Source organism: Cyclopterus lumpus, chromosome 21 (genome assembly GCF_009769545.1).
Source record: "Cyclopterus lumpus isolate fCycLum1 chromosome 21, fCycLum1.pri, whole genome shotgun sequence".
NCBI lineage: Eukaryota > Metazoa > Chordata > Actinopteri > Perciformes > Cyclopteridae > Cyclopterus > Cyclopterus lumpus.
Window position 1 is genome coordinate 16,731,775 of NC_046986.1, and position 14,682 is coordinate 16,746,456.

The following is a 14,682-nucleotide window of genomic DNA, read 5'->3' on the forward strand; positions in this document are numbered from 1 at the left end:
CGTTAGTATGGTCATGCAAATGAATTCACACCTAAAGGTTAGTTCCATTGGTCAGTTCAAAGGATGCAGCAGTTCTGTTCGCTAAGCCAATTAGTAAAACTAGCGGGGTCAAAGCTCACTCTTCCGGTCAAGGACAGGAAGTTCCCCATCAGAATAAAACCCTATTATCCTGCCTTCCGAATAAAAGCAACACATTAGGTTTCAATCGGCATCCATTTTAACTATTGTCTAAACAATAAAACATTCATTCATTCTCATGCATCATACAATTAATCATTACATTTGCCATTAAAACAGAATAATAAAACAGTGATCCTCTCTTATGTTTCATAATACATTCCTCCAGAATATTCCTCATAATATCCCAAATTAATTATCATATCTTTCTTTATGTATTACTTTAAAACATAAACTTCTCTTATCTACATGTGCAAATATATATAAAATCCACTACAACCTAACACTAGCAACCATTCTTTCCAAAGACAAACGGGAACAAACCCTCTTTAAAAGGAAAATGCCTGATTCTAATTAACAGGCTTTTTTGCATCTTTGTCAAAGCTTAGTTTTCCGTGAGGCTCTGAGTGTGTTATCATCTCTCTTCGAGGAAACTAAAGAACATCGTGTTTATCTCTCATCTTTTCACGTCTTATATTTATCTGCTTCCATGATACATCACTTTTCTTTCTCCTCATTTGATTCCTTTCTTCTTTCTGACGATTTATTTGACCAGGGATGAGCTGATTGTTATGATGGGACGACACACCGTGAGGAAATTCACCTCCTAAAGGGTGCGGCCTGAAAGAATAATATTTAAAGGGTTATAAACTCAGATTAACTGAACAGAAAGAGTTTAGAATGAAGCTACGAGGGCAGAGAAAGAAGTATTTAGAGAAAACAAACTAAGTGAGGGAGCTGTATGACAGGAGGTGAGGGAATGAAAGAACCACCAGTTAGCTTCTACAAAACCTCTTTTGTTCTCCTTAGAAGCATCCACAGGTCATGGACACTTCAGATGAGAAGATTGAAACAAAAAGAGATACCATGTGTGAATTTGTAAACTGTAGAGGCATTTAGAAAGAGCCAATCTAATTGTTTCCCTCTGTTTCACCTTTTTATGCTAAGCCAAGCTAACCAGTTTCTGGCTCAAGCAACATATTTAGCTTACAGGCAACTTTGGATAAAAAAGGAAAAGTGTGTTTTTCCCCAAAAGGATCTTAAGGTTCTCTTGATATTATCACAGCTCTTTCTCCAAGGACATTGTCCTTGTTTGCCCTGACTAACAAAAAGCATGTAGAATGTTTTTTCTAGAAAATGTTTAACCTTCATATTTCCTGCAGGATACCAATAATTCTAAATAGATGTTGCGCACCATGTGCCATGTACAAGGCACCATGTGCACCAACATCCAGTAAAAGCTGATGGGAAAATGTCGATTTGCTTTACAGAAAACACAATGCCTTTATTTCTTCCAGAAGGTTAAAGGGTAAAACTCCCAGAAACATATTGATCGGATACAGCATTAACATTTATGCTGACGTCTTTAAAATGCATTGCCTGTCTGTCAGTGGAGTATAAGGCTGAAGGCTGAAATGCGAATTACTAGAATTACAATAGATGAATGGGACATTTTCTTCTCTAATGATCATCATCTTCTGTAGTGTTCTTTCTTTCTTTTCATTACTTTTGGGAGTAATTTAAGGGAAATGACCCTGAGCCATAATGAAAGGAAAGGAAGGGAAAAGAACAGGTTATGAAAAATGTGGAAAGCTTTGAAAGGTCAGTGTGTGTGCGTGTGTGTGTGTCCCCGATGCCTGAGTTCAGGCAGCAATCACAATTGAATGCCAAATAAAATAGACTTTTTCTCTTTCTCATCCTTTCATTCTGTATACAACACACTACCATCCCTCACTTTTACACAGTTTCTCCTTCTCTCTCACAATATATTTTTCCCCGTCCCTCATTCAGTCCTTTGACCTGCTCAAACAATGGCCTGTTGAAAATTCAATTTGAGAGTGCTGTGATGTCTCCCTCCGTCCCCTGCCCCCACTATTACAGGCTAAAAAGTTGACTTACCAATCCCCACTCCACACACTTAAAACAGAAACTGCAGAAGAAGAAATGGGAGCGTGAAGAAGAAGGATATGATTTCCTGAGGTTTCAGGAGTGCCACAGTCTCAGGGCAATAATATATAATTCATTTTCACAAGGTACATAGTAATATCTTACACACTGTGGGCGTGGGGCTTCTATTTCGGCCAAGTGAACAGAGATATGGAATTTTATGAGGGGACTGTGAAAATATTCTTCCTAATAAATAGATCTTTTGGTGTTTTCTAAGATAGCTGTGGCTTTGAGTGTATGAGATTGAATATACATTATCCCCTCCCCTCCAAAATAGATTCACTTCTTTCTAGTCAAAACTAAATATTTTCACTTTCTCATCATCATCTCTTTGGAATCCCTTCTCTCCCTTTTGGTTACTGATGATATTTCACGTTTTTTGTCTCCACCATTCATGTTTTATTTTCTCGTTTTTTCCTTCCATTTCCATCCTGATTTCCCTCTGTTCTCGATGTGTGTGGGTCAGACCTTCCATTGCAGTGGGGGATGGAAAAATAACAACATCATCTCAACTCTGCAATGGCATGCTTGGGATTGATTTACACATTTAATGATGGCAGACCTTATTTCTTGTTCTGCGGCGACTTTTCTTGGGAGCATTTGTTTTGAGGTGAAGGAAAGGAGAGAGAGTAAACCATCTTTGGTGAATTATTATTATTATTATTATTATTAGTGAATATTGATATATATATATATATATATATATATATATATATAGAGAGAGAGAGAGAGAGAGAGAGAGAGAGAGAGAGAGAGAGAAATCTGTAGGATATTAGTTTTCGTGTTTGGTAAAATCTCCATACAGAGCATGCATGCCTTACTCCCAGCAGCCCCGTTTGATTGGTTCACACAATAAGTATTGTAACAATGTGAGTGATATTCATCAAAGCTGGGATCGCACAAGGATCTATTTTAGATCCTTTTTTTATGTCTTGCTTCATTTCAGTTCTTTTGTTACAATAAACAAATATATGCAGATAGGGTAAGGTCTGCCTGGCTACTATTTTAAGATATAATAATTGTTACATGCATTCATTATTTTAGAAAGATATTTCTAGAACCTCTTCTACTGCATTCAATGTATCTAGAATATTTTGAGAACTTGAATTGGGACATTTTGTTTAAAGTGTCCCTATAGATCCTTTTGTTTAAAGTGTCCCTATAGATCCTTTAGAGAGTAAGGATAAAGTAAGGGAAGTTTGTTTCAAAATCATAAATAGATTTTATCCTGCAAGTCATATTCTTTTTATGTCCCGTGTTTAATGTTAGCATTGAAATATTCCTCCTGGCTCTGATGTTGTTTTGTCTGTATAAATTACTTATTTGTTTGTATGTATGTGTGTATTTGCCGTCTATTGCAAATAAAGATATTTTTTTTTAAACTTTTGGTGTCCCTCTGGGCTACTGTAGGGCTTTTAAATTGAGGTGAACAGTCGTATGGATATTGCATACAATAATCAGACACTTTCGTTTAATTCATGCAATTGTTTGACAGCTTGTTCATTTCATTAAATCTGTTCATTCGTAGACACTGAGTAGTGGATTTGTAATTTTAAACTTAAAACTTTTTAAAATTGTGGACAGTTTGTGGCGGTGCTACGAGCTGCGACAATAAAAGTATGGGGAACATATCAGCAAACGAAGCAACATTAGCATTAATTGAGTCGTATTTCTGTCCTGAGTCCTGCATTCAATCTCCTTTTAGCTCAGGTTTTGTATCCACCAAAGAAAGGGAAATATCTGGCTCTTAAGATGCAAAGTGCACCACAGTGTTCACCAGCTGGTCCCTGACACGGACCCCTATTCAAGCCATGCTGCCTCGTACAGTTAACACTGAGGCGGAACAGTCAGGCTGTCAAAGGGGCTTTTGTCTGTGGGCTGTTTCATGCTGAGTAGACTTTGTCTGACCTGGTCAATCGAGCAGTGAGACTGAAAAAGAACAGTCAAAATGGAAACAATGAAAGACAGCTTTGGTGATCATTTTCTGTGCGTCCGTCACTATCGAAAAACACATCGGATCCATTGTTATTAGAAAATAATAGATTATTATAGTTTGAGAACCAATACACAGATTTAGGCGAAATGAAAGTGTATTTATGTATCAAATATGTACAAGCTGCGACGATACATATTCACCTTGTATCTTGAACTTGTTCTTTTTAGGAAAGATATTTGCTGTGAGCTCTACCAACATTCTTGTGAAGGATGACTTGCTCTTTTATTTGCTGATCTTCAGCAATGCAGATATATACTTGAAAGGGAGCGTACCATTTGCATACAGGAAGCACACAATGAACGACAGCTTAAGAGTGTGCACACTTACAGTAGGTGGATAGCTCAAGGTGCATAGACATATTATTCTCCAGCTCAGGGGCATCAACACATTGCATACTGTGTAAAAAATCTTTGAACTCCTCGGGAATTAATCCATAGCAAGAGTCTGTGTCAATCTCCACTATTATTCATGATGACAATGTTCGGATGAATAAAGCAGGCCAAGACATTTCCAATGAGATGGCGTGTTTAACATAACAAAAGGATGTTTTTCCCTGCATCTTATTCTGTTTTCTGAAAAACCTTGATTTCATTCAGGCAGTCAGTCAGTCTGCTATCATCTCTTCTTTTCATCGCCTTGTTGTGTAAGCCCCCATAAGCCCCCATCCCTTCACCGCGTTTGTTTTGCTTTCTGACTTTCTTTTTCTTTTTTTCTCGTTAGATTCACTCCTCACTTTTTGTTTTCTCTTTCCTCTCGGAGGATTTGGCCCGGACATAAAATGCTTGTATGTTCAATTATTTATTTATTCATTATTTGCACGAGGGCAGACGGTGTGATAGAGAGAGTGTGTGTGTGTTGGGGGGGGGGGGGGATATAAGGATAATGTAGTTATGGGTTTGCAATTAATGAATTTACATACGTTAATGGGGAATGTTTGGCAGGCGGAATGCTGCTCCCAAATGGTTACAAGTCTGACCTCTGACAAATGGACTGATCACAGAAGCAGAGGGAGACGGAGAGAGACAGAGGCTGACCTTAGAGAAAACAGAACGATCTCCCACTTAATTTCATAGACACTCATTTACAGACGTTTTCATAAGAGAGGGAGAAAGAGAGCGAGGGGAAAGAGATTAAATTGCTTCATGCATTGATAATATCTTATATTTTGTATTAGAGGGAGACGGGACGGAGCCAAAGAAAGAGAGAGAGGGAGAGAGATCGACAGGCTGGCCCATCTCTGGGCGATCTCCTTAATTTCACAGGCGCTCATTTGCAGGCATTTTCATAGAAGGGAGGGAGATTAAATTGCTTCATGCATTGAAAATGTCATATTTTTTGTAAAAGAGAGGGGACGGAGATAGAGGGCGTGAACCCGTTCGTCTTTTGGTCTACAATTCCTCTGGATTCAATTCAGAGTTAGACTGCTTCCCATTGCGTCGCCCTATTCATCCGCTCTCATCACATTCCTATTGCACTGAAAAGGCAAAAATGACCGACCGTGTTGATTAAAGGACCGGGCTGGTGGTATTCTACATTGCTTATCATCATCAAATACAACAAAACCAACAATGAACTGAATCTGTTTAAAAGTTTCGCCCGTGTGGCCTTTTATCGCCTTTTTGTATTTGCCATTGAGCTCAGCTGTTAAATCAGGTCAATAAACCACAACGTTGCAATGGGGGAAATGTTCGTTCATTATTATGAATATGGAGCCTAGTTTATTTTGATTCATTCCCACATACATCACCCTGCTGTCATTTATACTCACCAAACAACAACATGTGTGTAATTCAATGTCCCCAACAAGGTCAACATTGTTGTTTTTGGTCTTTTGGATCTGATGGCACAGAGAAAAATGAAAAACAAAATGACAGCCTTATCACCCGCTGATATTTAGTTTAATGAATAATAAGAATATACGGCTTATCTCGTATATTTCCTTGCATGAAAACTGTAAATAGTTTGAATGTAATCTATCTGCCCGCGATCAAAAGAGCGATTCAGTTGTCTCAGTTCGTGCTTCTCTTTTCCCATAGCTGGGAATTCATATCTGTTTGGATATGCATGGTCAACCCACACTTCTTTGGACCCACACTGACATTCAATCCAACTCAAGCTATTCTAATTCAATCACTTTCCTACTTGTTTGTAGAGTTACTTACTAAATGCATATTTGTTGGAGTAATTTACATAAAAGTAGAATAAAGATCAGTTTTAAAGTATGTTCCCTGTTGAGTCACAGGCTGCCTTGATGTATTGCAACTTAGTCATGTGACATCAGCGTTGAATGGGGAGATCAAAACATGGTCACATGACTCACATACACACACACACACACACACACACAGACACACACCTCCCGGTCCCCACAACTAATAGGTTTTAGGAGCTGTCGGAATAATTCTCTGCTTGTTATACACACATAATTAGTTTTCAAAGTAGCTTTCCGTGAACATAGTATCAATTACTTCCTCACTCTTTGCAATCCTCCTCAGAGACAGGTGGATTCAGTGGGCTCACATTTTCTGATGCGACAGTGTGTTAATTGAGCTATTAGCCAGAGGTGTGAACGTGTGTGAAAGAGAGAAAGGGAGATGCAAACTCAGGGTGTGTTCAGGCTCAGGTGTGAGTGTGCATAAGCACAGGTGTTTTGTCAAATTTTCTGTCTATCTTCTCTAATTAACACCTGCTAACAATCAAACTGATACGTGTGACATACGGTAGCTTGACGCTGTATTTTTGAAAAGTGACATTAAAGTGTACAAAGCTCACTGAAATTACTGCTCCGGAATTATGAAGCTAACATTAAAACATATTTGTAAAAAATGGAGAATCCAACGTTCAGTCTGTTTCTTCCTCTGTCTTTTCTCTTTCCCTGATTGTTTTGATCTTGGTTCTTGCTCGACTTTCTGCTTGTCTTGTATGTTTCTCTGCGTTGTACGCAAATGTTGTCCAAATGTTTGGTCCAGATGGAGAAACACAGCAATGTTCATGGAAATAGTTACTCGTAGACATTTTTACTTCAGGCTGCGTGTAATGTAAGCAAAAGGGGAATAAAGACATTGTTTTGTGTTCAGGGTTTGTGAGTCATTACTAGCCCCTGTCTGTTTTGTTTTCTCAAATTCTCTGTGGAGGGTTTTTTCTCTCTCTCTCTTTCTATTTATTTTTGCCTTGTTTTGCTGCTCTCCATGATGAAACTTTGGTCATTGTTTTATTTTCCCCATGCTGTTTTTTTTCTTTTGCCTTTGTTTTTTTTAATGTTTGGTTCTTTGTCCATGAAATGTCTCCCCGTCACTACGGTCTCATCAAGTTCAGAGCCAGCATCACAAAATGCAGCTGCCGCAGGAAACCGCCTCAGTTAGTCGAGAATTGTTCTGTTTTTTAGAAAGCCGACTGGGCCGCTTCAATGTTTTTTTTTTCTAAAGCTACAAAAAAGTGCTGCAGGGATGACGTATCTTTGTGGGCCAACCCGGGAGTTAGAATCACGCATGGTTCCCTTGACAAAAAGCCAATGAGATTTTTCATTGGATTATTTTGTTTAGCAAGATAGTCTTCACCACTTTATGGTTTTCACGTCACCACTAAGGTAAAGGCGGAATAGTTTTTGGCGTGATGATGTAGCAAACACCTTTTTGGAGACATGTAAAAGCCCCTAAATTCACGTATTTTCTGATAAAAACAAAACATAATGATCTCTTAAAAAAAACACTGATTTTCAGACAAGGAATCTAGAAGTGCAAAAATGCAAACTGGGTTTTAGGACTCACTCCTGCAGCACTATATGGGCTATGAGTTTGACCTCTCAGAAAAAGGACCTATAAGATATGTAAACCGGCCCAACATTAGCACAAGCATTAGGGACAATTGTGAAGCACAGAAATAAAACTGTTCCCTAAATCGTTTTTTTTTTTTTTAAACAACTGAAAAGTATAAAGGTAGCAAAGTCATTGGCTGAATGACATAAATGTACTAAAACAGAAACTATTTTAATTGAGTCACATAACAAGTATGAAACACATGGCCTGTAATTCTTCTTAATCAGTTGACCTTTAATCATATCCCTCCTCTCACTTACAATATATTGTCCAACGCTGTTAATATCTTACACATCAAACCTAGAACTTTTCAGAAACAAAACAGGCACTGCTCTGTGGAAAATAACCACATTAGGCAAATTGGTTTACTTTTCTCTTGAGTTATTTGTTTTATTTACCCATTCCCAACATATATTCATCCATCCATAATAAGACCAGGAATCCCAGTGGGGCCTTAAATGTTTTTTACTTCGCCCTCGATAGAGGCAAGGCTTGTACACATGTGACACATTGAAGATCTCAGCACGGACAAGAGATGATCGACAGGGCTATTATTACGAGTGTGTGTGTGTGTGTGTGTGTGTGTGTGTGTGTGTGTGTGTGTGTGTGTTAGAGCGTGTAGTGGAAGGGTCTATTGACATCCTGCTATTCTTTTCACAGTGCAGTGGGATACAGGGTGTGTATACTGTATGTGTGTCTGTGGGTGCTGAGGATTTAGAGGTGTGGACTGATCAAAATCTCCCCGCTGACAAGTCCTAGAATCGATCTGTCTGTATCTGTGGCCGACACATGGCCACACACACACGCACACACACACACACACACACACACACACACACACACACACACACACACACACACACACACACAGTCTGCAGGCTGTAGGAAAAATCTTTCAGTAACATATAACATGTTGAGCACCAGGGCATGGCATTCTGTCTAGGCTGGATCTAGTTTGTTAATATCATTTATTGATGAGATTTGGAGATTTAGAATGCATCACAGGGCAGCAAAAGTAATGTGAGCAGACAAAAGCAAGGTGAAGACAACAAATAAGTATCGCACAAGTAAAAGCATTACAATGAAGAAGGCATTATTGACATTGACCATTTGACGTGCATTCTTTATAGCACAGAAATGTAATTTAAATCAAAGATTTTTTTGTCAACCATAATTCAATGAATTCTATTAACATAATGGCATTTAGGGCCATAAAGACTGTCTGTGAGTCATATGCTCACATTGAAAAAAGGGGGTAGGTGGAACTATATAACTGAGATCTGATAACATGTATAGCAAGAGCTGAATACAATGTCCATGTGCTGCTGTGCGAGGGCATTCAGCCTTGGGTTTTTCACAGATGCAAAAAGGCTCGTCCTTGTGGAGCAGTGATGGTTAAACTATGAAGTCCTGGGTTGCAGCTTGAAATTTGCATTAATTTCGGCCACCATTAGTTGCTTTTAGAGTAATGTTGTGCGTCAAGTGGAAGCTAAAACGACTTGTGCAGAGCAGCGGAGGCCTATTATGCGTGCATTCAGTGTGCACAGTATTGCACATATCTTTTAAATATACTTTACTATAATTATGCAAACATGGTATTTTACCATGTATCCCCTTCTCCAAAAAAAATGCCGGCCTGTGTCTCTTTGTCCCTTTGATTGGCCCAGACACAAATGCATTACTTGAAGCCTCACAAGATGGATTTTCATGTGATGCGTGATCTTATGCATGATATCACGAGAATCCAGCTGCCACACGAGGAAGATATGGTCCAATACAAACACACAAGAAGGGAGTGTGTTACATCCACATTAAGCCAAATGGTTAGCTTGTAATTATAGTTGGGGAATGAGTGTATTATTGTGTGTGTGTGGCGCCCTGTTTTTTTATGCCAGATGTACATCTCACTTCTGAATGCCGTCAGAGGCTGCATGGGGGGATTTAAAAGCATGATGGATGATGCATGTGGATAATATCATTATGTAGGGTTATTCAATAAGGGTTGATTGAGAGAGTGCATGATGAACAAAAGAATATATAATTAAGTGCTTTCAAGTACAGTATGAATTGTACGTGCACCCTGCATCCGAGTGATTCAATCCTGCATGTGTTACAAAGGCATCTTGTATTGCTCTCATCTCTCCCACTGCGCCCTTTAATTTCCCCTTTCTTTTTTTGAAAAGCAGAATATGTTCTAGCACACGTGTTGATTTGTTTGCCAGGGTCTGGATGCATCTGGCCCCACAGCAGGCTAGTGTTCACATCCTGGCATGTTCGCCGCGGTTCATAACAGTTCATAATGGAGGAGGCACCACACAGAGTGCTGTTACCATATGGGGTGAGAGAGGGAATGGGCAAACTGCTGGATTAAGATTGGGTGGAGGGTTGGCCACGTAAGAGCACTGTTTGAATGTCCCTATACAAATACGGTACGAAAAAATATAAAAATATAGTCTGTGTGTGTGTGTATATATATGTTATGCAGTATTGTTTTTTACAATTTCATTTACACGTTACTGTTTTTGCCACTAGCATATTCTGTTGTCATCACTATGAGCTGCCTTCTCCCCATTCGTATGAAGCAATGCCTCTGACGTGTATGTGTGTGTGTGTGTGTGTGTGTGTGTTTGTGTGTGCGTGTACAGTAAAAAGGTGTGTATCAGACAATCGGTTCCTTTTTGAGGACAGTACACGACATAATGAGCTACTGTGACAATGTATACATGCAGTGTAAAAACTCATCTTCCTCTTCCTAAAACTGGCCACACGTGTTTGCATTATCGCTGCTATTGTAGTCAAATGTAGTCTCTGGAGACTTTCCTCCCAAGAAGCTGCTGTCATTTCAGCAACTGAACTAAAACAACATTATGTTCAGGGTCAACGTAGGAAGAAGAAGAGTTTTACACGTGTTTATTATTGTAACTATGACGGCAAAGGTCCCCTAATCTCGAAATTTTGACCAAATCCCAATCTTTCCTTAAACCTAACCTATAGTCGATTACCTAACCTGACCAAACCTTAACTATAGTGAACTGCGATGTCACATGAGGAAATGGATTGGGGTTGTGATGGTTTTACAGGTATACAGGCCCAATACTCCCATATGTTAATGTCTTCCAGGCTCTTTCCTCATATGATAGGTCATTCCAAATAATCTATTTACTTGTTTTTGTCAAAACAGCTTTAATGACAAAATGAAATATCCTCTGAATTCATGTGTTTTTATGTTCCATCTTTTCTAATTTGCCAAGCTAAACACCCAAGTGTTGTCCTCTTTGTTTACGTCGCCATGCTTCCACTGGTTACCCCGTGTTTAACGGCACATTGCAATGAATCGTGGGTAATTCCCTTGGGCAAAGTCTGCATAATGCTGACTTATGGTAAGGGTTCATAAAGGGCTCAAAATGTCTTCTAAAAGGCCTCGCAGTGCTGGTGAAATATAGTTTTTCCAGGTGAAATGGAGTGACATTAAATCCAGCTTTTAGTACGTTAATCTTTATTTATTACATTTACTGTGTATTTTATTATTGTGTATAACTCTGAATACATTTTCATTAATATTGTACTCATGTTATTTATAGAATTCAGACATATAAGATGGCAAAAAGGGGGTTTGCCTCACTTAAAAATTCATATCCTAAATGATTGCTCAAGTGTACTTCAAACTTTCAAACTTTTACCAAAGAAAGAAAGAGGAAAAAGATGCATGCATGCACAGTGTTCGTCCTCCCTTGGGGTTCATTAGAAGCAATGGAATTCAGTGACCCAGAAACTAAACCTAGCCCAAATCAATTAGCAGACATACACATGCATATATTCGAGTTGCTAATTACAAAGCCAAACTCCGCCTCACAGGGAGGGGTTTTCCTCTTTGAAGATGAATCAATCTGTGAAAAGCCAAAATGATTTGTAAATACGGTATTTTTGTTTGCTTCAACATTTTAATGCTGAGCTGGTGTCAGCCAAGATCTTCAAGGGGTTTCAAGGTTCGTAAGACACACATTTGACTGTATGCTCTATTAATGTGAATCCCTTAAGATGATAACCGTGACATCTAATTATGCCCTAAACATTGTTGTGACTGTCACTAAATGCATGCCAACTCTAGGTTTTTACAAAAGTAAAATCACCATCTATTACTACTAATAATATAATAAAAAAATTCCGTCAGACCGGTGTTATTGTTTCTTGTCCATTATTTTGAAATGACTAATATTGTATAACAATACTGTGAGAACTGTATACAATAATAATGAAAAGTAAAAAGAAACAAGAGAAGTAGACAAAACATATGATAAGAGAGGAGCAAAAGAGAAGCACACGTGTTACTAATAACATTAACTTGCACTGTTCTGTGTGCCACGACCCTGAAGCTAAAGCAGTCAAAAAATAATTAAATGTGATTGTTTTGTGATGTTCCTACTTCTAAAATGTATTTGGTGGAAACAAAGGTCTATAGTGTCACCATTTGTCAACATTTCTTTTTGACATTTGATAAGCTAAAATAGATAGCTTATAAGACATGGCTGTACGTTAAAGCTCCAATGACAAAATATAAAGATATATTTTTAGAAACATTGGATCAAACTAGATGCAATTTGAGAGGGGGCACACAGTGGTGACAAGCACAACGAGAATTAGTTATCCTCAGCTTTACAAAGTTATTTGAGTTAATTGTTTTTGGAGACCTAAACAGAGGTAAAAGGCGGGTGGATAAATACATTAAAAACAGTCATCTATTATTAGTGGAGTTGCACATCACATGTTGCTGAGAAGTATATGAGAATGTGGATGCACGAATCGCGCATAAACCCACTCTCACTTTCATTCCAGCAATAAATGGAGTACTTCCCCTTTAAGAAAGTGACAGCAACAAGCGGCGCAGGAGCTGGTCAGGAACTGGCCAGGAGCGGACGGCGTTGAAGGAATCCCCCCCAAAAAAACAAAAAAACTTTTTTCCAACACACCGCCACGGTCTGTTCACCTCGGGCCCGTCTCCGAAGTTGAAAAATAACGGTAACGGTATCGGTGTGTCGGGTGATGAAGTGGACGCCACTTACCGCCGGGAGAAGAAAGGAAAAGTTGCGAGAGGAAGAAAAAAAAAAAACTTCTGAAATGATGCCCGAGCGACTGCATCCCTCCCTCCAAAGTTCAGCTAAGGTTGCTAACATTAGCTTAGCGTAGGACTCTGAAGTGAAACGTTTGGATACACGTGTATTTAATCAGTCAGAACAAAGTGTTGTAGTTACACGGTGCTTTGGTGTAGCGGAGGAGCGCGCGAGGGTATCGAACTACCCACTGAAAGCTCTCATCCTTTGCTTGTGTGCCTACAAGTCGCACCAGGTTTCAGCGTCAAGCTAATCTTATTTTTTTTTTTAGCCAAGTAGAGTTAGCTGGAAGACAGCAAGTGTCAAATAAAGTTGACATTATTTTTATTATTGTAAAAAGAAAATGACATGACACGTACTTCCAGTTTACCAGCTGCTCTCGTCACAAAAAGACTGCAGTATTTTTTACATTTTTAAATGTTTAATTCTGGAAACTAAACACCACTACTTTGAGGAGATTTGAAGAGCTTATGAGGAAGAGATAATCACCCTCACGACCACATAATGAGAGAGTAACAACGGAACCGGATGTACTTGCTCGTGTCGTCATCATCACCCTGAGTTGTGGCTGTGAAATGGCAATTGGTAGTTTTAGTAAAGAGCTCTGTTGACTCTGGACCACTTTGACAATCTGTGTCACTTTTTGAAGAAGTTGGTTTGAGTGATGTGAGTGACCCCGAGTCACTCACTATCAGCCCTTTTCTATTATTATTTTATTTTTCTCTCTCTGGTCACATCCCTGACTCTTTATCAAGACTTTTGCACACTGCAGTTTGGAGTCCGTCCTGCATTGTTATCATCATTGTTCATCACCCACATCCCAAAGGGAACCGCACCTTGGATTGGGCGGAGAGAGCGCTACGATGAAGGTCACGGTGACTTTTGGACAGACCGGTGTGGTGGTGCCCTGCAAGGAGGGGTGGACTGTGAGGGACCTCATCCAGCAAGCCACGCAGAGATACAGAAAACTCCTGGAACAGGTACCACTCCTGGGTTTATGAAGTGCACCTATTAGCAGTGACAATTAGCCTTTTGAGAGAATAGGCCACGTTGTGACATAGAATACATATATTTAATAAAGCTGCCTCAAATCCAGGCAAACATGTTTGAAACGGTTACTTCCCTCAATACACAAACCTCATGAACACATTTTTGAGGGACATGCAGACATATGCAGTACAAACCGGTATGCCATATGTTTGAATATTGCTGTTTTCCCAAAGATTTTGTTTTTTAATTAAATGCAGACATTTTGGAAATATATGACGTGTATCCAGTCAGGACTGGGTATTACTTTGACTGATATCAGTCTGCCAGACTAGTACGATACTAGATTTGATTTTTGGTAACCAAGCAATGCTTGTTGTGGATCTTTACATTGCAGTTTTTGAGGCTTGCTATTAAAAATAAGATAAAAATAAAAAAATAAGATAAATACTATGATTTGAGGGTAACTCTGGCAGGTACATATACACATTTAGTCACTGTGTATATCATCTTACTGACAGTGTGATGTGTGAATGTGTCTTTCACATAAATGCAGCTTATTCATCTGAGTGGCGGCAGGCGTTTTAGTCGCAGAATAAGATACCAAAATAGTCCAAGAACATGAAAAAATAACTCGTTTAGAGGCTTTTTG

At 39.0% G+C, this 14,682-nt stretch overlaps 1 protein-coding gene across 1 annotated transcript in view; it reads left to right on the forward strand.

The window, feature by feature from the left end:
• Nucleotides 1-12,834: 12,834 nt before the first annotated feature.
• The window catches only part of pard3bb (par-3 family cell polarity regulator beta b), a 180,929-nt gene continuing 179,081 nt past the window's right edge, over nucleotides 12,835-14,682 (forward strand). Inside the window, exon 1 of the mRNA XM_034561246.1 lies at nucleotides 12,835-14,023. Coding sequence (XP_034417137.1) covers nucleotides 13,907-14,023 — 117 coding nt within the window. The 5' untranslated portion in view covers nucleotides 12,835-13,906. The remainder of the gene's footprint in view (nucleotides 14,024-14,682) is intronic.